Source organism: Colletes latitarsis, chromosome 2, assembly GCF_051014445.1.
Source record: "Colletes latitarsis isolate SP2378_abdomen chromosome 2, iyColLati1, whole genome shotgun sequence".
Classification (NCBI taxonomy): domain Eukaryota; kingdom Metazoa; phylum Arthropoda; class Insecta; order Hymenoptera; family Colletidae; genus Colletes; species Colletes latitarsis.
The window spans coordinates 9,250,598-9,272,609 of NC_135135.1; the positions used below are offsets into that span (position 1 = coordinate 9,250,598).

The 22,012-nt window shown below is 34.3% G+C and overlaps 1 protein-coding gene across 6 annotated transcripts in view; it reads left to right on the top strand.

Moving 5' to 3' along the window:
* The window catches only part of Cnc (NFE2 like bZIP transcription factor cap-n-collar), a 166,823-nt gene that overhangs the window by 41,286 nt on the left and 103,525 nt on the right, over positions 1 to 22,012 (top strand). For all 6 annotated transcript variants that reach the window (XM_076781832.1, XM_076781800.1, XM_076781815.1 and 3 more), the window contains exons 2-3: positions 11,480 to 11,644; positions 19,545 to 19,620. In XM_076781832.1, the coding sequence (XP_076637947.1) occupies positions 11,480 to 11,644; positions 19,545 to 19,620 (241 nt within the window). The remainder of the gene's footprint in view (positions 1 to 11,479; positions 11,645 to 19,544; positions 19,621 to 22,012) is intronic.

The following is a 22,012-nucleotide window of genomic DNA, read 5'->3' on the forward strand; positions in this document are numbered from 1 at the left end:
GATAATTTGGTGCTCAATGTTTCATTTTGAGTTGATAATATCGACAATATTTATAATTCGGTTCATTTTATTTTAATTACGACCGCTATTCAAACTCATGCTTGCGGCATTTGTTACAAATTTGTTAGAAATATGGCGTCAGATCGACGACGTGCAGTTTCTTTTAGAACAAGGACCAACGTATCGAAATGTACACCAAATCTCTTGGGGTTTGTTACAGGGTCATGCAACGTATTAATATTCGAAAAATTACAAAAAGTAAACAGACACGGTCGAACGATACATCGAATTTCTGAAGCCAACCGTTTCAAAACCGCTGTCGATATTCATAGTGAAAAGTCGTTGATTTGTTAATTAAAATCAGTCTGCTAAAGTTACGATGGCAATTACTTTCTGTATTTATCGTTTCATTTGACGGTTATTAAAGACGAAACGTTCCACGGAAGCATCTTTTCTGAACCGTTTTAGATTATACAAAGTAATAGAAGATTCATTGCATTTTATTCCCCATTTAATACAATCCAGTAAAAAATTTTATTCTGCAGAGTAGTTACAGATCTACGCCCACCAATAACAGTCACAGTCACAGTCACGCCTTGTTCGTTTTGAAGAAAATAAGAACCTCTCGTTGGGAAATCGTATAGAGCGAAATTAAGTCGAGGATTTGTAGTTTATTTTAACGAAGGTAATCAAAATCGCTTTATTATTTCGTAAAATTTCGCGGGAAAGCTCGAGATACTCGGCACCCCTTATCGATTCTCGCTTTCGATCCGTACAAATAGCGGTTTTAATTAACAAATCAACGAATTTTCACTGTGAATATCAACAGCGGTTTGGGAACGATTGGCTTCAGAAATTCAAATCAGTTTGGTGAAGTTACGATGAAAATTACTTTCTGTATTTATCGTTTCATTTGACGGTTATTAAAGACGAAACGTTGCGGGGAAGCGTCTTTTCTGAACCTTTTCTTGAAAGAACCGAGGAGATGGGTAGGCGTGACCCATGGGGTCCATTAGCGGTCAGTGTCCATCTTAGTCTACCGCAAAGTGTCCAAAACCACTTGTAACTGCACGAATACTAAGTAATTTATGAACGGAGGCCAGGATTTGCGGAACATCGTTCGCCACGGTTCGTTCCTTTTATTTCTATTTAGAAATATTCTCCATTTTAGTTATGCTTCGCAATTCTACGAGTTCGATCGAGTAACTAAATAAAAATTACTTGTTCCATAATTTATCAATTTATTTCCCGAGTGGAGTATTAAACTCTTGAGGGATTATTTATATTGAAATGTACAAAAGTTCAGATTCATATCTATATCGCAAGGAAGTTTAATTATGAATATTTGTACTCAATCTTAGAAATTAGTTTCGTCTTTCAACATTTAATAATAACCCAAACACCAATAACGTACCTGAAAAATTTGATAAATCGAATCCTTAATTTTGTCGTATATTTATGGTCAATTGACTCAGTCGCTTTTAAATGACGTTTGAATAATTTTACATAGATTTCTTTTTACTCAGCTCCTTTATTCAATGCAATATACGTAATTTGCTGTTTACAAATGTCGTGACTCGTGAACGACTGATTAATAAAGAATAATCAAATGGTATCGTTAGTATCTGATTGTATATTCCAATAAATAATATTTGAAAGATTGCTTTAATAGTAATAGAAAGTAGTTCATATTCTATACGTTGAAATATTCTTAGAAACAGCAATAATGGTTTCGATTAAAAAGAAATTACTCGATGACTTTAAACGTACAATATGGCGATGATTTATACAAATCCTTTAGCTAAAATAAATAAATATTCATTCGTTACGTAAATATTGTCATCGTAACTTATTTAAAACAAAAAAATTGCAGTGTTTTGTTTGCCAAAATAAAGAAAATTTATAAGATGACAATAATTTTCTCGATTAAAATGTTTTTCGTTGCCTGTAACAGCTATGCTAATCTTATACTTTTCCCTACTATGATTCGTTTTACGTTTTTGATAAAGGTAACCAACAATAACGAAATACAAATCACAATATAAAACTAAGAATTCAGTTGGTTTTAAAAACTTTGAAAATAATTTCCAGTCATAAATAATGATTATTGTGTAATAAAAATGTATATAAAGATATTTTTTAGTCCTATCGTTATTTGGAAAATTTGCTTTACATTTTACGATTATTATCCTCGACTTAAGCAACGAACATTAATAATTTTTTGGTCCTCGGTTTTGTTTGCTCTGAGTAATAAAATACAGGAAAGTCGTCGGCGACGTCAAAGTTAAATTGGTATCGGAGTAATCCGTTCGAGATTAGGGGAAAGAATAAACAGAGATCAAGGTATATTTTTTGATAAATTCACTTTACATTTTATAGTTATTATCCTCGACTTAAGCAATGGACATTAATCATTCTTTGCGTATGTACAAATTTATAGGGTTAATTGTTATTTTTGGTGAAACAGTAAACAGACACGAAGAGATTCCTCTTGTTTATGTAATTATCATACAAATATACAAATTCTTCTAATACCAATTTAACTTGGATGTAATCCAGTCACAAAAATTTATCTAATCGAGGCTTTAATTATTTTCGAATAATTCCTATTTACAACAGTTACTTCCCATCATTTGTAAAAGTAAACAGTGAACGTACAAATTGCAAAAATAGGAGAGCATTTCTTGGTATAAACCTTGTTTTTTAAAGCCTAAATGAAGGCAATAGAAAATCACCATTGGCTCCGAATGTTCATTCCGTTTCTGGCAAAAGAGAAGACTATAAACTGTCGGTGAATTCTTTGCTTGGGAACGAAAGGGTGGCGTGAAAATCGAGGATAATACCTGGTCAACCTAACGGTAGAGCCACCATTAGGCCTATTTATCGGCCATAGTCAGGTACATCTTGACAAGTTCACTAGCAGAGAAGTTCGGTATTCTGTAAAGGATTCGATGCACAACCGGCGACCGAAGAAAGGCAGAGGTGGCGTTATGCCATAACGAGATTACCCACCAATTTGTAAAGATTACTTATTACCAGCAAGGCACTTTTCCAAGTCACTGGTCGCCATTCGGTTAAACTAATCGTCGACTCTCAGCGTATGTAGCTTTAAACGTAACTTACTATATTTACCAGCGCATAGTATCAATTGCCTCCCTTCTAATTACGTATTTTTGTATTTTAAAGTAAAAACGTTCGTATCAAGATCAGTAGATTAAAGAGTGGTCTTTAGTTTATTTTATGAAAAGTTTGCATAAAGTGGTTTTATTTTAATATGGAAAACGGGACATACTACTGCTAATAAGAATGTTCGTAGGTTGGTAGAAAGGAAAGTTTATACACGATGTATTTATCGATTGGAATCTAATCAAACTGGTTTAAGAAAGAATCGAATTCTTCAAGAGTACATGGAAACTTTTTTTCCACAAAATGTTATTCAAACAGATTTAAAATAAACGTCTGGCAAGAATGTTTCTTAATACATACTTACATGTACAAGCAAATGTTATAATTTTGTAATCGAAAGTATATAGAAATATAAGGTTTTCTCATGTTTATTATGGGGACAAATTATGATCCAAGGTTTTTGAATATTAAAAATTTTAATTGTGGGCACTTACGATAATTTATTTAAATTATTTTAACACAGCTGTGACGATTCGACGTTTCTTCGAACTATTCGATTCATACACAATGTCTTGTTTTTGTTCGATATTAGTAACAGTTTTACTTGTTTAAAAACGACAGAAACATTCATTTTTAATTTAGTAGTATTTCTTAGAGTTGCATACATTTTTACAATCGATATTTTAAACTTCAGTTAATTAAATTGGTCGAAAAATGTTTGAATTTTGTACTAATCCTGTGTCGAACGAACTTTTAAAATTCGCAGCTACGATAATTGATTTAAATGCCATTAAGTGTCCGTGATTATGTGAAGTTTCTTCGAACTATTCGATTCTTCATAATGTCTTGTTTTTGTTCGATGTCAGTAACAATTTTACTTGTTTAAAAACGACAGAAACATTCTTTTTTAATTCAGTAGTATTTCTTACAGTTGCAAACATTTTTGCAATCGACATTTTAACTTCAATTAATTAAACTGTCCGAAAAATGTTTGAATTTTGTACTACTCCTGTGTCGAACGAGCTTTTAAAATTCATAACTACGATAATTGATTTAAATACCATAAAGTGTCCGTGATAATGCGACGTTTCTTTGAACTACACGATTCTTCAAGATGTCTTGTTTTTACCCGATCCCATCAGCAATAATAGTGAGTAATTACATTATCACGGTGTTGTAAGACCGATATTCGAGTTATAAAGCGTATGGTCAATTAAGATCGACAAGATCGTCATAGCTGTTATCCCGAGCCGAAGTAACAATCGCGCGCGAAAATATTTTCCGCGATAACGAATCGAAACGAAACACGAGATCTTAACGTCGAGCTTGTTCTACTTCGGACTTTCGAAATTTATATGAGACAAGTCGCCTTCGATCGAAAAGACGGACGATGATAGATAACAGTCATTACTAGCATGTAATTGCTGATCTTCCGATACATCCGTCTTTCTTTTATTTTGCACGGTTCCTCTTCGTATCGAATCGATCTCCTCGATAATATCGATAAACGTGTATCAACTTTTCTCGAACTTTTATCGCGCGTCTTCGGCACGATTAAACAACACAACGGAGAGCAAAATTGAGGTAACGAAAAAATCCACATATATTATAACGATAATTTATTTAATTAATAGAAAATTTAGGAAAACTTATTTTTGTGTAGTTTAATAAATATTCTGTAATTTAATTTACTGGTTATAGGGTTTTCTTCTTAACTCAATTGTTTTAGTAACAGTTTTCAACCAAATTATGCTAATAGCGCGTTCAAATTACAGTATAAAATTTATTTCTCACTGTAGTTTTTTGAAGAGAATAATTTCCTTTTTGAAAAAAGGAGTTTCCAGTGTTTTAATCGAGAGTCTTGAAGAATGAGAAGGAAATATTGTGAAAATATTTCTGAACAAAGTAGCAAGAATAATAATAACATTAAAGTTGCACCAGTATTGAATTTTTTTCTCGAAAATACGCAGAATTTCAGGGGTAGGTGCATTCACCAAAAATTATTGTAGTTGACCCCCGCAACCGAAAATAATTTTTCCAGCACGATTTAAAAGTTTTTAATTTTGTCGAAAAATGTTTCGACCTACTCGAATTTTTTTCTCGACAGTGGGTAGGAATTCGGGTGTATGTCTATTGACCAAAAATACTTGCAATTGACCCCTGTAACTAAAAATAATTTTTTCAGAATTAATTAAAAACTTTTTTTTTCGTCGAAAAATTTAGGCACCTTTTCGAATTTTTTTCTCGAAAGTGGGTAGGATTTCAGGGCTATGTCTATTCACCAAAAATGCATGTAATTGAGCCCCGCAACCAAAAATAATTTTTACTGAGTGATTTGAAATTTTTTAATTTAATTTTTTAATAACTTTTTAATGAAGCCTCAGTCAAGAAATTAGTATTCTTGATTTTCATCTTATTTTGGCCTCTAGAATCTCCCATTAAAATTAAAAGGGGTGGCCGAACACCCTGTATAAGGTATCTTTAATTCTTTTAGTGCAATGGTCGCACATATGTGTTCATCAATATTTTTTATCTCTTGCTTACTGCAAATTATCAATATTTCAAAAATAAATTATATTATTCGAGTTAAGCTATATTTTAACCCTTTGCACACCTCTGGTTCATTTATGATATCGCAAATCGAATTTAGAAAATATACGAATAAAATTTAATATTTATAGTTTTGAAAAAGAATATTTTGTTTATTTTTGAAAATTGCATCACAAAATTACAATTGTCATTGCTGGTTGTATTAATAATTACCCTCGAAGCATAAAGGGTTAAATTTCAACTTTTCCATTAAAACAATTCATTAAGAGAATTATCGTACAATATTCAACACTCAAAGGGTTAAAACGTTTATAATAAATGGACCTCGATACTCATACATTTTTTAATAATGCCATCGACGTTACGAATACTCCAAAATAAAGCAAATACTCCATCAACCCGTTAAATATTTCTAATTGTTACGCTATAATTTGAAAAAGTATCGAGATAAAACGAGGAAACACTCTCGGAACATAAAGGGTTAAATTTCAACTTTTCCATTAAAATAATTCATTAAGAGAATTATTGTACAATATTCAGCACTCAACGAGTTAAGGGTTAAGACCACTATAAAAACCTGAAATAAATCGTTTTTTTTTTTGTTGGATGGAAAAGTAGGAGGGTAATAATATTCAAGAATGTTATTAACCATGTCGTTAAGTGTTCAGAAATAAAATATTTATTCAAAAATAGTGCAAAATAACAACGCTGGAGCCATTCTCACGAGGCATATTGAATTTGAGGCGCTCTGCAGCACGCAGTGTAACTGACGTTGCATCTGGAAAAAAACAAAAAATTTTCTCTCAATCTACACGAGTATAGCTAGAGAAATACGTAGAGAATTTTCGAAACATTAATTTTTGTGTGATTGGCGAGCATTCGAAGTAAAAAGTTCAATTTTGTACAAAAAATGGGGCAATCATTTGTCAATAAATAATGTCAAAATTAACTTATCGAAGATCCCCTACGTATTTCTCTAGCTATACTCGTGTAGATTGAGAGAAAATTTTTTGTTTCTTTTCCAGATGCAGCGTCAGTTACACTGCGTGCTGCAGAACGCCTCGCGAGAATGGCTCCAGCGTCGTTATTTTGCACTGTTTTTGAATAAATATTTCTTTTTTAACACTTATCGACATGGTTAATAATATTCTTGAGTATTATTATCCTTTTACTTTTCCATTCACCAGGACAGGGGAAACTGATGCATTTTTCCCGTACAATGGCGCGCTTTTTAACGAGGAATCGACGAGGCGCGGCGTCAGCGGGAGAATCGGTCGTATTGGCTCTCCCAGTCGGTGTTCGTTCGTTTAATCTCGGCACGCTGTTAATCGAATAAAAATTAAAGGCGTCGATATCATTGGTGCGTATGCATCGAGTGAAACACGGTCCCGAGCGTAGATCAAGAGCTGAAAGAGAGCGTAGCCAGCTGTGGGCGCGGCGGATATCCCGCTGTGTTTCTCCAACATGGCCGACCTCTCGTATGCACACCCACGCTGTCTCTCTTTCTCGTCGCGTCCTCCATTTCTTTTCTCGTTCCTTCCAGCCATCAAATTACACGCTCGGTGAAGTAATTTTCAAAGGCGCGTCCGTGATCGAGCGTGATGCAGAAACATATCCGTTACCCTTGGGTTCCGATGCGCCGTGTTAAAATTTGCGATCACCGATAACGATGCTCAAAGATTAATGACCGCGTGTCAACCGACTCTCTCGTCGTTATCCTATATATACGTATACCGGCGAAACGATTGTTTCTATCGATCCCTGAGAAATAACGAGGGCGCACAGTGTGTCCAGCAATGGAGGAAAGTCACGAAACTAAAGTCTATGTTTTATAAATTCATATATGCCAAAATGTTAATGAAGGAACGTAGATTTTAACACTATCCAGAACTTTCACTGAATTTACCAATTTTTTGTTGAAAATGACGCCAGAAATTTATTGCAATTTTCGGTGCATTTTCTTAAACGTGCGCCATTTACCAAAAATTTGATTTTTGCAAGTTATGCACAGTATTATAGTAGCTTCCAAACTGCTCAACAATCTCCTTACAATATCAACAATGGGTCCCAATTTTTTATGTTAAATTTTTATCAACTTTGAATTGAGTTTAAGAAAAAAATATCAAAAAATACATCCATGATTTTTTGTATATTAATTTAGGGCATATTAAACCGAATTTGCCCGAAAATGATCAAAATCATTATTGCAAGTACTGATACTTGCTCCGAATCAGAATCGGAATTAATCTAATGAAAAATGTTCTTTTATTTATTTACGAGACAAGAAATTGTTTGTGTATCTATTTCATATTTTAATTAAAAAGAAATAAGGGAAAAACATTACACAGATGAAAAGTTATGATCGAAATGATCGCTGCGATATTTCAGGCACTTTCTTTAAACCAATCGAAAAACTTTTCGAACAAAAGTTACACAGCAATCGCTTGGCAAGAAATTGCAATAGTAGAAATTGGTAAAACAATTGTAAAAAAATGTATATTTTTTGTGCATCAGTTGATGCATCTTTGTATTCGCGTCACCCATATATATGGGAGACAGAATTTACCATTAGAATACTAGAAAAATTAATTCTCAAGTTAAGACGTTGAGAAAAATAAATTTGGATAGAATTCATGAATTTTAACAACGTTACAAAATTAAATGCTGAAACAAATTGAAAAGTTTCTGGAAATTATACTTTATTTTTCAACATAGTCCGCATCTGGAGCTCGATACACTTGGCCCAATGTTTCTCTAGTTTTTCTATTCCCACCCGGAAGTGACTTCGTCAAAATGTTCGTTTATAGTCTCCGATCCATTGTTTTGATTGGATTTTTCTCTAAGGGGTGTAACGATGAATGTCTTATTCATAGTCACGAATTTTCTCTTGAAATCTGTGGCATTCTTTTTAAAAATCTCTGAAGAATTAACTAACAATCGGGCTCGAGCCATTTATCTTGCGGAAAGCTTGATTTAGACCCAAATCGTTATATTAAATATGAACCACTCGTTCATAAGAGATGCTTTAGATAATCTATACTTTGTAGCTTGAATTTCTGTCCTAATAAAACTTAAATACGTCTCTAATCTCCATGTTTTCGTTTTAAAATGTTGAGATATTTGTTTTTCTGCTAGGAATGTCGTCGATAAATTCTAATACAGACTCTTCGTGAAAAGAAATACATTTCTCCGCCATTGAAGATATTATGTTTACTCGTATCAGTAAAAATAACATTATTCCACAACTCTTTTTTTGATGTATATTCTATATTTCCTATATTTTGACCATACACTAGGTATTTGGGTAAACAATGACCCGAATACGCGAATTTCTTGTTTTTAATTTTATGATTTATCTAAAGGATCAACGAAATATAGAAATACGTTATTATATTTTTTATTGTAAAAGAAGGATATATTTTCTTGAAACTTTATTAATAAGAATCTATACAAATTGCAATCTTTTCTACATATGAAGTTTGTGCATTTTTCACATTTTAGTGAACCTTTGTTGTCAGTTTTATCACATAAATGGCATCTAACCAAGATATATCCATCTTTCTCTTGAATGTATTGCATTACGTTGCCAAATTGCTACGACAAAACAGATTTGTGCATCGTAGCAGAATTCGGGGCTCGCCAACTAATAATTGACATTTATGGCAATAATAAAACAATCCAATTCATTTTATATGCCTTATTTCTTTATTCGAGTTTACTGTCAAGCATGGTTATGAACTATTTCACTCAGATCCTTAGCTTCTATCATTTGATTACTTATCTAATTAGGGTCAGAAAAGACCCAAGAACCTTACACGTAACTATTTTTATTACTATATTACAGAGAACAGAAATAAACATATTTATAATAATTTCGATACGCGTAAAAGTTTTCAAAGGAATGAGAACGCATTGGGTCAAGGAAGACCCAAAGACCATTCTAAGGTTAAATAATTTTTGAACAAACACGTTTGGCACTTATGGTGCTTGCAGACTTAAATGAAGGATGCTTTATGCAAATACAATTACTCTATTTTCCACTTTATGTGCCATTAATTCAAGAAATAAAACGTTCTGTAACGAGTTTAACTTGTCTTAATAACACGTGGCGGTAAAATTGAATTTTTCTTACTAATCTAAAGTCAGCAATGCAGTTCTCTTCCTTTTGAAAAGTTAGATTCTTGCATTGTTTTCTACAAGCACCGTAACTACTGCGAATGGACGTTACGAAATAGCATCGTTTCCCAGCAAAGAACTACATATTCCAGTCGATCGCGAAATCTGGCGAATTACACTTATCGCGTCACTCGATCGTGCGCTTCGTGCAACCTCGCAACGACACCGTAGTTTAAATTAGCGAAGAAAATCTGTAGATTAGTTAACGAGCTTGAATACGAACTTGGCGAAATTGGCTCAATTAAAAGCTACGGGGCCAGCTGCCCCGACGATTATGCCCCGTCATGTGATTGATCCCTTTTCCCAACTTCTTTCTTCTCCTTTCGATCTCCTCTATTTAGAGATGCATCGATACTTGGCCATCATTAATCATGCACTTTTGTACACACTCGTCGATGAAACTCCCTACGAGGGACATCTCGTGCCGCAACAAAAATAAATCTCCCGACATTTTGTTCCGTACCATTTATATTACGGATCTTAAAATCGTCCGGGAGTCAAAGTATATTTTCTTTTTACCAACGATTCACGATTTTCGTACGGTAAATTTCAAATAATAAACGCATTCGTTTTAACTGTTCGAATTATCAATCGTATGCCCTTTTTCGCGCGTTCGATATTCGATCCTCGTTTCGAGAAAGCTTTTAATACAATAAACAGAACGTGTAGATTTATTTCGAATTCCTTCAAACGTGGTCTCGTTTGATATCGTTTTCGTTGTGAAAGCTTCAGGTACGATTGAAATAGTTCCATGACGATAAATTATGAAATATGACAGTCTTTCTACGTCGAAGCAGATTCAGGAGTTGGTGGGAATGAGTTAGCGACTTGTAACGAGGGAGAAAATGCGATCATATAGCAAGGGACTACTGTATAGCGAACGACATTCAAGTCACCGTCGATCTAAGATTGAAAACGAGGAAATAAATAAGTTCTGTAACTTTTAATTATAGATTATGGATAGTATTTTCGTTCGAAATGTGGCAAACAATTATATTCGTATTTGAAGAAAAAACAAAATTTTTTACGCAATTTACAACAGCAAATTTGTATTTTTCGTTTAAGTTGACTATTCTAGTTCCTATTACGACTCAAATTACAAAAGTGAATATTAAATTAAAGTTTAATGTTTAATAAATAAACCTATGTAAATGTAATATTCTTGGCTTCATTATTTTAATAATAAATTTATGATTTTATAATCCGTGATGGTTCAATTCGAATAATTCTATTAGTTTTACTGTCATAAAAACTTTACATTACAAATCAAAAAGAAAATGTATTTTACACGCGTATAATTTAGTTCACTGTACTCAAATTAAATAAATCATGTCTTATATTTTTTAAACTGGAACCATATAATTTTTCCTCCATTATTTAATTGCAAAGAATTTAAATTATTGTTTGGAATTTGTTGATCAGTTTGCTGTGATCCGTTAAAGAAGATTCTTTTTGGACTCCGTACCAAAATAATACACAAAGATCATCGATCAAGTTTAACAAAATGGCGTTCAGAGGCAAAACCGATCTTTTCGTTTCTCGACATTTCGAAGACGCTAAAGAGAATTTAATTAACTCGAAACACACACGTTTGAAAGAAATTTCTCACAAAGCTTTGTGTTTTCAGGATATGGATCTGATCGAGGTGCTGTGGAAACAAGATGTGGATCTCGGATTCACGTTGGTTGAGCCGACAACCACGGAGAAAAAACCGTACACGTCAGACAAGGGAAACGAGGACGACATCGAGAAACTAAAAACTCTAGAAGCCATCAACGCGACCAATGAGAAGGTTTGTAAAATTGTAACTACGTTGCTATCCTCCTTCCGGCCTTTTTCTGATCGTCCGATCCAAGGCTACAATTTAGATCGTAAAGAGATTTTGCGCAATTACGACACAGATTATAATTAGCAATTAATGACGTATTGTTTATCGAGTGTCGGTTGCCTTCTGCTTTCACGTATCCTTCTCACGAATCTTTTGAAATTAGAAATGGCAGATAGCGCTACTTTAAAAGTACGATTCTTGTCATCGTTTTGTAGAATCCTGTTTTTTGTTTGTCGATCGTTGGGAAAAGTTGACTGAAATATTATAAATTGACTAAAATGTTGTGTGATAAGTTTCTTTATAAAAATGTTCGATCCTGACAAGTTTCTATATAATTTAAATATTTCAACCCCTGTATAACACAATTAAGGATTACTAAGAGATTCTAATTATAGTGGATATATTTATCAGAACTGTTAAAATAAAGTCATGTTGCATTGATTTCATATTCATTGTTTTCTGTGCTTTTGAACGATTTTCCATCGACAGATGTCCATTTTTATTCTTTTAATTTATCCAGTTGTGAACAGAATCTTTCGCTATTAATCGTCTGGTAATTTGGTAAAAGTTTATCAAGTATTAAAGTAGGATTTACTATAGAACCCAACAGTTTGTCGGATGCAACGAAGAAAGAAAATGATTTGCTCGTTTGAATATTCGGTTAGATACAGTTATGAGAAGCACGTGGTCTGTTTCGATAGATCAGTATCGATTCCTGAAGTTGACAGTGAGACATTAAACAAATGTGGCGTCACTCGTTTGACTAACTGAAGAATTCGGCACTTGGGGTGGCTATCTCTTTACAATCTCCGAGCTGCAGACCGACTCTTTCTGCTCATATAAAAATTGCACGAGCCAGTTAATAACGCAGCCGGTTTGCATATTCAAATTTTCTATTCATAATTAATCAAGTGTATAATTTCCTTCGTTATCTTTAATCAGTAGTGACAAGACCGCTTCCGTGCAATTCGAAAGTCTTGATAAGTTTTAAATCTCGAATTTTTATGGGGCTCGGATCTTTAAAATTCCAATGCTTTTAAATTTTCAAAAAGTGGAAAGTTTTGATAGCTGAACAATATAAAGTATCAAAGTACTTATCTTTCTATTTATCAGGTTTTTATCCCACTTTCGTGAAATTCCTACGATATTCAGATAACAAACTTCCTCGATGTCGTTCAGTAACATTTGTCTTTTCACCACAATTTTTAAAAGATAAAAATCTTTTCAGATAATGTTCTGTAAATATAAAATATAGGGAATAGAACTTATCGTTTTCCTTTCAACGTTAAATTCAAGTATATCCTATTCTGGGGGAAAAAATTATTTTCTTGTACAATTTTCAATTATATTTCTCAGTTTTTAAATCACGAAGCTGCTCAACTACAATTTTCTACGATTAGCGTTGCGTTTAGGGGGAAAGTGAGTATAGTAAAAATCGAGCTACGTTCTTTTTTAAATAAAATGGAGTCTGTCCCACACTGCTGTCTCTATACTTCGATATTTTAATTTCCGTGAACCCCTGTGACTGGAACAATAACTACGTGCTCCCCAAAAATAATTTGAGTAACATAATGCTCGTTTGGAAGCGTCGATATATGAAAGTAAATATAAATAGAAGCCTAAATTTTTTAAAAAGTGTCAAGCTTGAGTCTGAACGTTTCCTGCGACTTATTCATTTCGAAAAGCACACTTTCCATTCAGGAATAGTGCTCGACTCGGAACAGAGAAGATAGCGATTTGTTCGACGAAAAAGTTGGCGCGAAGTTCTTTGAAATCTTATCGAGCCTCAGCATTGCGGATTCCAGCGTGGTAATTGGTCACACAAAGATAAGTCAAAGGTATAATCCCACGGAACTCACGGAAGCCATGTTCAGTAGACATCAAAGAGATTAAGTTAGAAGGGAACCATCCTATCAGATACGATCTTGGTCGATGCATCAAACCTCAAACTATCGCCTTTGGATCTTGTCTTTCGCCTAATTCTTTGTACGTGGGAAAAATCTATGATTCCTATCGCATACTTTCACAGTAGTCTTTCTCTTTTACACTCTATCGCGTTCATCCTATCGTTTACATCCTCTAATGTTTAGGAAATTGTACAAAAATCGCTTTGCATTAATATAAATTTTCGTCGATATTTTGTAATAGGATAAGAAACCAGGTAAACGTTTGCGTTAGAGACTTCCTAACCGATTTCAATTGTTTTGATACACAGAATGAATCATGTAACTTGATCAAAATTTATTACTAGTGGATTCATCAGAAAGTTTTTTATCAAGCAGGTGTAACATTAATTTTATACCTGTTTTACATAAATATACATTTTCATCGATATTTTGTAATAGGATAAGAAATCAGGTAAACGTTTGCGTTAGAGACTTCCTAACTGATTCAGTTTTGATGTAAAAGGTAAACCACGTATCTTGATTAAAATTTATTAGTAATGGATTCATTAGAAAGTTTTTTATCAAGCAGGTGTAACATTATGGTTCAAGAAGAGTTTTAAAACGATTATACTAAGATTTTTTCGAAGCTTTATTGATGAACATCATTTTGAGCATCGCTTGAAGTAAGATAAGAAATATTTTCCTTAACGTTTTTTTTATTTTTTATGATACTTGCTGAATTGGTCTTAATATTTTAAAATAAAAGTATTGTGGTTCATCCTGTATATTGTGGAAGCAAAATATCGTTCGTGTTTAGTTTTCCAAATATTGTTATTGAAAATCTATTAGAATCCAATATTGAATTTATTTAGCCAATGTTTTTGCAAATGGAGTACATATCTATTATCAACTTACACGTTTGAAGTTTGTGTATGCATCAACTGTGCATACAGATTAACAACAATGGTATGACCATACGAACAATCAGTACATAACTATTTTACACTATCTTGTACTGGGGCGAGAAAAATTAGAAATTTGTGTTTATTGAAGTTTTCCTTTCAATTTATATCTCGTTAATAGTGTCTACCAAAGATTATATTGTATACCTAATTGTTTCCAAAAGTCAAACATAATTTGGACTACAGAGGTCGTAAGATTCTCTATTTGTATTTACCTATAAATTATTTCATTAGGAAAGAATAATTTTTAGTAATATCTAATAGAATATCAACAGTTATATATCATGAAATGTATATTATTATTTCCTCGAGGAACTAAAATGGCACCTGTGCTCGAAACGACCGTTTTCTATTCGACGATGAAGCTTTTTTAGCATAACCCAAACCTATAAATTATTTCATTAGGAAAGAATAATTTTTAGTAACGTCTAACAGAATTTCAGCAATTATATTCTAAGAAATATATATTATTATTTCCTCGAGGAACTAAAATGGCACCTGTGCTCGAAACGACCGTTTTCTATTCGACGATGAAGCTTTTTTAACATAACCCAAACCTATAAATTATTTCATTAGGAAAGAATAATTTTTAATAATATCTAACAGAATTTCAACAATAATATTCCAAGAAATATTACTCTATATTATTATTATTTCCTCGAGGAACTATATGAAAATTTGTATTTATCGAAGTTTTCCTTTCAATTTATATCTCGTTAATAGTGTCTACCAAAGATCATACTGTATACCTAATTGTTTCCAAAAGCCAAAGATAATTTAAACTGTAGAGGGTTAAGGTCGTAAGATTCTCTACTTGCATTTGCCTATAAATTATTTAATTAGGAAAGAATAATTTTTAGTAACATCTAATAGAATATCAACAGTTATATATCATGAAATGTATATTATTATTTCCTCGAGGAACTAAAATGGCATCCGTGCTCGAAGCGACCGATTTCGTTCACTTTCTATTCAACGATGAAGCTTTTTTAACGTCGATTTCCTTCGCGTTTCGGTCGACAGGCACGAAAAGCATAAAGTAACCGGGAGATCCGAGCCTACGAGAGTTCATCCGTGCTATGGTCACCGACAATGACGTTGCATCGACGTTCTGGGCGGGTAGCCCATCAGACTTCTTGACGTTCTTTCTCTTCTTTTCTCTCTCGACCTCCCTTCCACGTTTCTCTCTTCTTCTCACGACCTTCGGTAGTCAGCGTTCCCTCTTCCTTTTCCTGCATCACTATTTGCTTGCTCCGTCTCTCGAGCTCTGCCTCTTCGAGGATCGCATTGTTCCAGCGGGTTCCACCTTTGTGAGGGCACATCGCCGCCTTCGAAGGTTCAATAATACAGGGAAGATCCTCGATCCCGATCGAATGCGGGGAGATCGATCCACAGTATGGCTCGCGAACAGACGAGAACAAAGGGAAGTCCAGTCACCTGTCCTGTCGTTCTTCAACTTCTTCCTCCGCGTATCGACGACCATTGTCTCTGTGCGCGATCTTGAAATTGTTTCACTCGGGAGCCGTTCGTCGTACGAGAATACGGTTACATCATCGCGTAATTTCACTATTACTATAAGTAGCCTTTTAAGAAACAGTTACAAAGATTCACCAATTTTGCATCTGGCTGGAAAGTTTCAGAATTCGGACAAATTTTGTTCACGAACGACGGATAAGTATTTTACATTCGTTCGTAAATTTACCCAACTCTGATTACTAACCCTGTAGACTGTGGGAAAGTTGTAACTAGAATATCAAGTATGTTGCAAGTGTATTCGAGCCTCTACGAGATACAATAGCAAACAAAAGTTCAAGACTATCTTTCTGATACGTAATCGCACAATATTATAGATACTGAACAGCAAACAAGTTGGTTTTATAATCACACATACACTCGTACTCCATTTGTGGTCGACTTCAGAACTTTCGAAACATAAACAGTACTTGAGATTATGACGAAACTTTTGATAATCTCTTTGTTACGTGCATTAATCTAAGAACGTTTAAATATAGAGGTGCTTCAAATAAACGGTGATAAGTAGATTGCGGATCTTTACTGCAAATTAATATTTTTATTAATAGAATTAATGAAATGGGAGCTTAGCACTAGAACTACCGACAATTATAGTGTATTTATTTGCACCAAAAGAAATTAAAACGATATGTACTTGAAGAAACGTATAATGCAATGACAACAAATGTTTATTCATTTTCTTATAAAAAGCTACGAGAAATTTTCAAATATCCAATTGAATAACTTTTTTACAATTTTTATTAGAAACTACGAATGAGTCATTTTGATCACTTTGGTAGTCCTAGTGTTAGTAGAGGGTTGTCTCAACCCCTAAATATAATAATTCGTATCTTGTTTTAAGTGCATTCTGTAGTTTCTTGAAAATTGAAATTTGAATAAATTTATACTAACAACAGCTAAATTTAAACATAGGTAAAGCTAGCAATCTACATTCAGAATATAGATTATTATATCACTATAAAAAGCAGATAAATTTTTTCTTAAACGTGACAGTAATCTCATTGTTAATATCATAGAGGAGTCTTCATAACAGTTTTCATTGCAATAAATTATACTGAAATCATTTATTTTTAAGCAAAGGACGTAGCGTTCTTACTAATGCAAGAGTGCACTTTAGTTTTTAAATTATCTCACATATTGCGTAAAGTTGTAAATATTCATATTCGTGTTTTCCAATAACATAACGCGACAACCTCGATAAAGTAATTCGTCCTCGAAGAGGTTGAATATTTTAACGATTTTCTCGACGAAATTTTTAACGAAATAAAATTTTTATTTAAAAAATGGCCGGAATAAAAGTGTTCGCGAAACCGTCGAAACGGGTAGCGTTCGTTTGTTCCGCGAGATGCAATCGCGAGGAATTGGTGAAATGATAGATGTATAGCAATCTCTCTGCACGAGGGGCGCCATTGATGGACCAAGTTCGATGGAAGAGGTTTTAGGGTGAGGGAGAAGAAAGCCGGTTGGCCGGCGCAATGCGGAGCGAGCGGAGCGAGAGAGGGACAAAAAGAGAGAAAGAGAGATACGAAACTGAATAAAAAGGGAGGAGGGGGAGGCTAGAGCCAGAGAGATTGGAGCAGCATGGCAGAGTGATTTCGAGGGACGTATTGATGGTCCTGAAAATTGAAAACGCGCCCAGCAAACCAAAGTAGGTTTGGCCTCCGTCTCTCGTCTCTGATTATTTCTGTTGGATGAAATTTCGGGGACAAAATGGCGGCCGACCCGTGACACCGTATTTCGAAATTGCCTCGATCGTTCGATTTCCGGGTCTCGGTTGGATCCTCGGAATATTTACAGTATCTCTCGAGAGGTTATTCTACTGTAAACAGTAAAAAAAAAAATAGATTCTGCTTGTTTCAAATTTGTCTGAACAATTTCAAGAAATGTGTGATGAAATAGTAAATGAGTTGTTACGAAAGTGAGGTCAGGAATCCAAAAATATTTAGATTTTCATTCGGTATTATCAATAAATCATTTTCATTATTATCTGCTGCATCTTTATGTTTACTTTGATACAGTATCAGTACTTTTAAAGATACTTCAGTATTCTATACTTGCTGCCTCTACTACTTAAAAATAAAAAGGAAAGCAAAAATATTTAGATTTTCATTCGGTAATATCAATAAATCATTTTCATTATTATCTGCTGCATCTTTATGTTTACTTTGATACAGTATCAGTACTTTTAAAGATACTTCAGTATTCCATACTTGCTCCCTCTATTACTCAAAAATAAAAAGGTGCTAAATAAATTATAAAATGTGACAGAACTAATTGCATAGTTGCAAATAGATATAACGTCTAAAAAGAGGGAAAATGTTATCTGTATGAGGAAACACAAAATTCTAATTTTGCTACTAAGTATGTAGAAACACGTTATAAATAAATAACCTGACGTAGTATATTATTTTGTAATTAAATGATATCGAATTCTATGTTTCCGTTGGATTTTTGCAATTCTCTAATACTTTAATAATTTTTTAAAGACCGTAAACCTGTAGTTAAAACGAAGAGCGCGCGAGGGTTAATTGGGAAACAGAGGCCCGTGAAATACGCGTGAATTGTTAACAGCGCACAACCGCGGTACACTTAATTTCATTTCGTAGAATTTGTTCGATCGAAGCGCGGAGAGGATTGATCGGACTTTGTATTCGTAACCCCATGTCTTCGGATAACGTACCACTCAACGACGATACATCACGCAGAATGAAAAAGAGACTGAAGCAACGGGTAGAGGGGGATGAAAAGCAGTAGGTGGAACGGGGGGAAGAGAGAGAAAGACGCTACTGGCTGGATAGCCGCTATCAGAGAGTCGCTATGATTAATGATCGACTACAATGCTGTTTTCATTAAACTCATTTCACTGCAGCTCGTATATAACACCGACATGGCCGACCTATGGCCTCGGGCACATGAGCGCCCTTTAGTCCTTTTTCACGTTGCTGTTAGGACCGTTTGATTATGACGTTTCTATGATCGTCGACCTTGACGGTCTTGAATGCCGCCCAATTGAATTCGATCATTGTTGCAACCGTCGTTCTCGATTCTTTGATTATCCATGAGAAGGCATCTTGATTCGGATCACGATATCCGAATTCGAAAATGGCTTCATTTAAGGTCAAATATTTACTTTCACGCGGACGCCGTCGCTTTTTCCTCGAGCTAATTATAGATATCCCCGTACGACACAGTAGTTAGGTAAAATTAACAAAAGTATACTATTTTTAATAACTAAAAGAAATGTGTTTAGTGAAACAATCAAATTAATAGTATATTGCACGTTAATATTACAGAGTATTTTCTTTTTCGTAACTAAACACTTTTTGGGAAAATATCATTATCTACTGAGATTTCTTTTTGATATCGTTCGGATGTATCAACAACCTCTTGATTTTTCTTTACGTTTGCCTAAAAAATTTTTATAAATTTCATTATATGAACACATTTGTGAAGTTCGTATTCTTGACAAATTTTCGTTTGCAGAAGGATGCGAAAGAGTTCGAAGCGCAAGAAGACGACCCCTGGGCAGGCCTTCCCTACACCGTGGATCTTGAAACTGGTAAGTGTAGATCATTTTTCTCAATTTTGTAACAAATATCATGGTATTTGTATGATTCAAACGCGATACAATTTATGGATAGATCCGCAATTTTATAATCCCCATATAAAGTTTAACCCCTTCTCGTACAATGACAAATCTGATTTGTTACAAGTTTTCGATACCAAGTTTTTACAATGATAAGGCTACTCACTCGTCATCAAGTCTTATATATTAAGATCAATACATTTTTCCATTCACGAGGTATTCGTAAAACAAATCTATTCTATTCGTGATTATTCCTTGTACGAACAAATATAAACAAAATTAAATAGTATGCGCTTGAAAAATTATTTGAAATTAAACCGTACGTCAAGGGATACCTACTTGTGTTATACGTATCAAGATATCCAACGAATTAAAGTGTAAACACGAAAGATAATCCCTATAGGTCCCAAATTGAATACCAATTTATATGCGACAAATTATGTCCAAACCATTCAGCGGTAGTGTAAATTCCTCGAAAAAGAAATCGAAAAGTCCTTTATCGTTTCACGATCGGAGGCTCCATTTTCGAGATACGAGCAGCCGAAGTTCACCCACGCGATTCGTGGCGCGCGCCTTTTGAATCCCAGTCGGCTGATCGCGCGCCTGCGCCAACATGTTTCTGCACGCGCGAAAACTTGAATCGTTCGTATCTCGACAACGAAGCTTCGGATTGCAAAACGGTAAAGGACTTTTCGATTTGTTTTTGCGTGTTTTAGTTTGTTTCGTTGAAAGTAGAGCCCGAGACCGAATAAAACGGAGCGAAGGCAGAAAAATCGTATGGAACAAAGCGGATAAAATGGTGGGCGATCCCTGGTGGTATAAGTATAGCGTTTACCTAGTCACCAAGGTGCAGTTTATTCGAGTAGATATATAGTTACGCGGGCACGCATTTTCAGAACCAGATTCCAGTTCCATAATGACTCGGAAAGAAGTCGGGGAGTGGCTTGAGAAACGCCCTCGCTACCTTCTTCCCTCCCTTACCATCCGAGCCCGCCGCCGCGCCGCGCCGTCCCGTCCTGCCAGCCCTTCACGTTTGGTTCCCCTTCTTCTCTGCATTTAATTACTTTGCGTCGGTCGCGTCGCGCCGGATCGAGAGTGCGCCTAACCCTCCGCCGTGATCCACTCTACGTCGGCTTTCGTATCGACGCTTGACGAAGGTTCGTTCGGTAAAACCTTTTTAAAATGTCGGCATATCCGCGAACCTCTCGTTTCCCCCCTCCTCTTCTCCTCTTTTTTTTTTATTGCTTAGAAGAAGCGGAAGAATCTGTCCTCGCCTTGTCTCTCGAACAGGAACGACAAAGCGACGCTCAACGATCGATTTCACGAATCCTGGCGGACAGAACTGTAAAAATGCATACTTGCGGGTCCATAAATATTATTTACTAACAATTTATGTTGATATTTGTTCGAAATCTATCTTAATTTTGTCCCTCTGATTCTCGAGTCAAAGTTGATAATGTTTTTATTATTATCAGCTGTTTTTGTACGAGACTTAGATTATACTTTACAAATGGAAGAAATAGGAAAAGGTAAGTCCTTGATTTGTGCATAATATTTTTTGCAACCAAAGAAAAATTATTGCTACTTAATAAAAAGTAAACTTGTGAAACTTATCTGACCGGACTTGGCGGGACTTTTTTTTGGTAATTTGAAAGTACATTTATTTGACAAGACCGGTACTAAATAATATGTCTTGACCATTTTTGCCCAGTCATTTATGCCATTTTCAGTGAAAACGTGGAGTATGTCACGAAGATTGATATACAAATCTTGGCGTTCAACCAGTGCAAAACCTACATTCAAAGTAGAGAAATAAACTCAATTTTATTATTATTTAATGTTGACATTTGTAAAGAGTTCTTGTAAGAGGATGCAAGAAAAATTGTAGAGACGAAATACTTGCTTAAAGAATAAAATCACAATAGCAATCATAAAGACGATTTAAACCTAGAATAATTCAATACGTACTTCTTTTAAAGTTTATAATAATTCTTTTTAACGTGTACATTTTTCTAGTAGAACTTGGGATTAACTTTTCTATTTTACGTTTACTTCTTTTTTAAATTGAATTATTACTGTGAAGGACATGTGAGAAATTTGATGTGTTTTTTAAATGAAAATTACGATTGTTTTTCTTGCAAAGAATATATTTGACAAATGTATGAGAAGAAAACTAGGAATTGAATTTTATCCACCTGAATTTATAAAATCGATCGCTATGGTTTTCGATCATGATTAACAGTTGCAAAAATTAATATCACGATTTGTTATATGTAGATCATGTTCTATTTACTATTGGTTCGAACTGTAGTTAGTTATTGGATTCAAAATACGAGAAAAAATGAAAATTGTTCTCTCATTACCA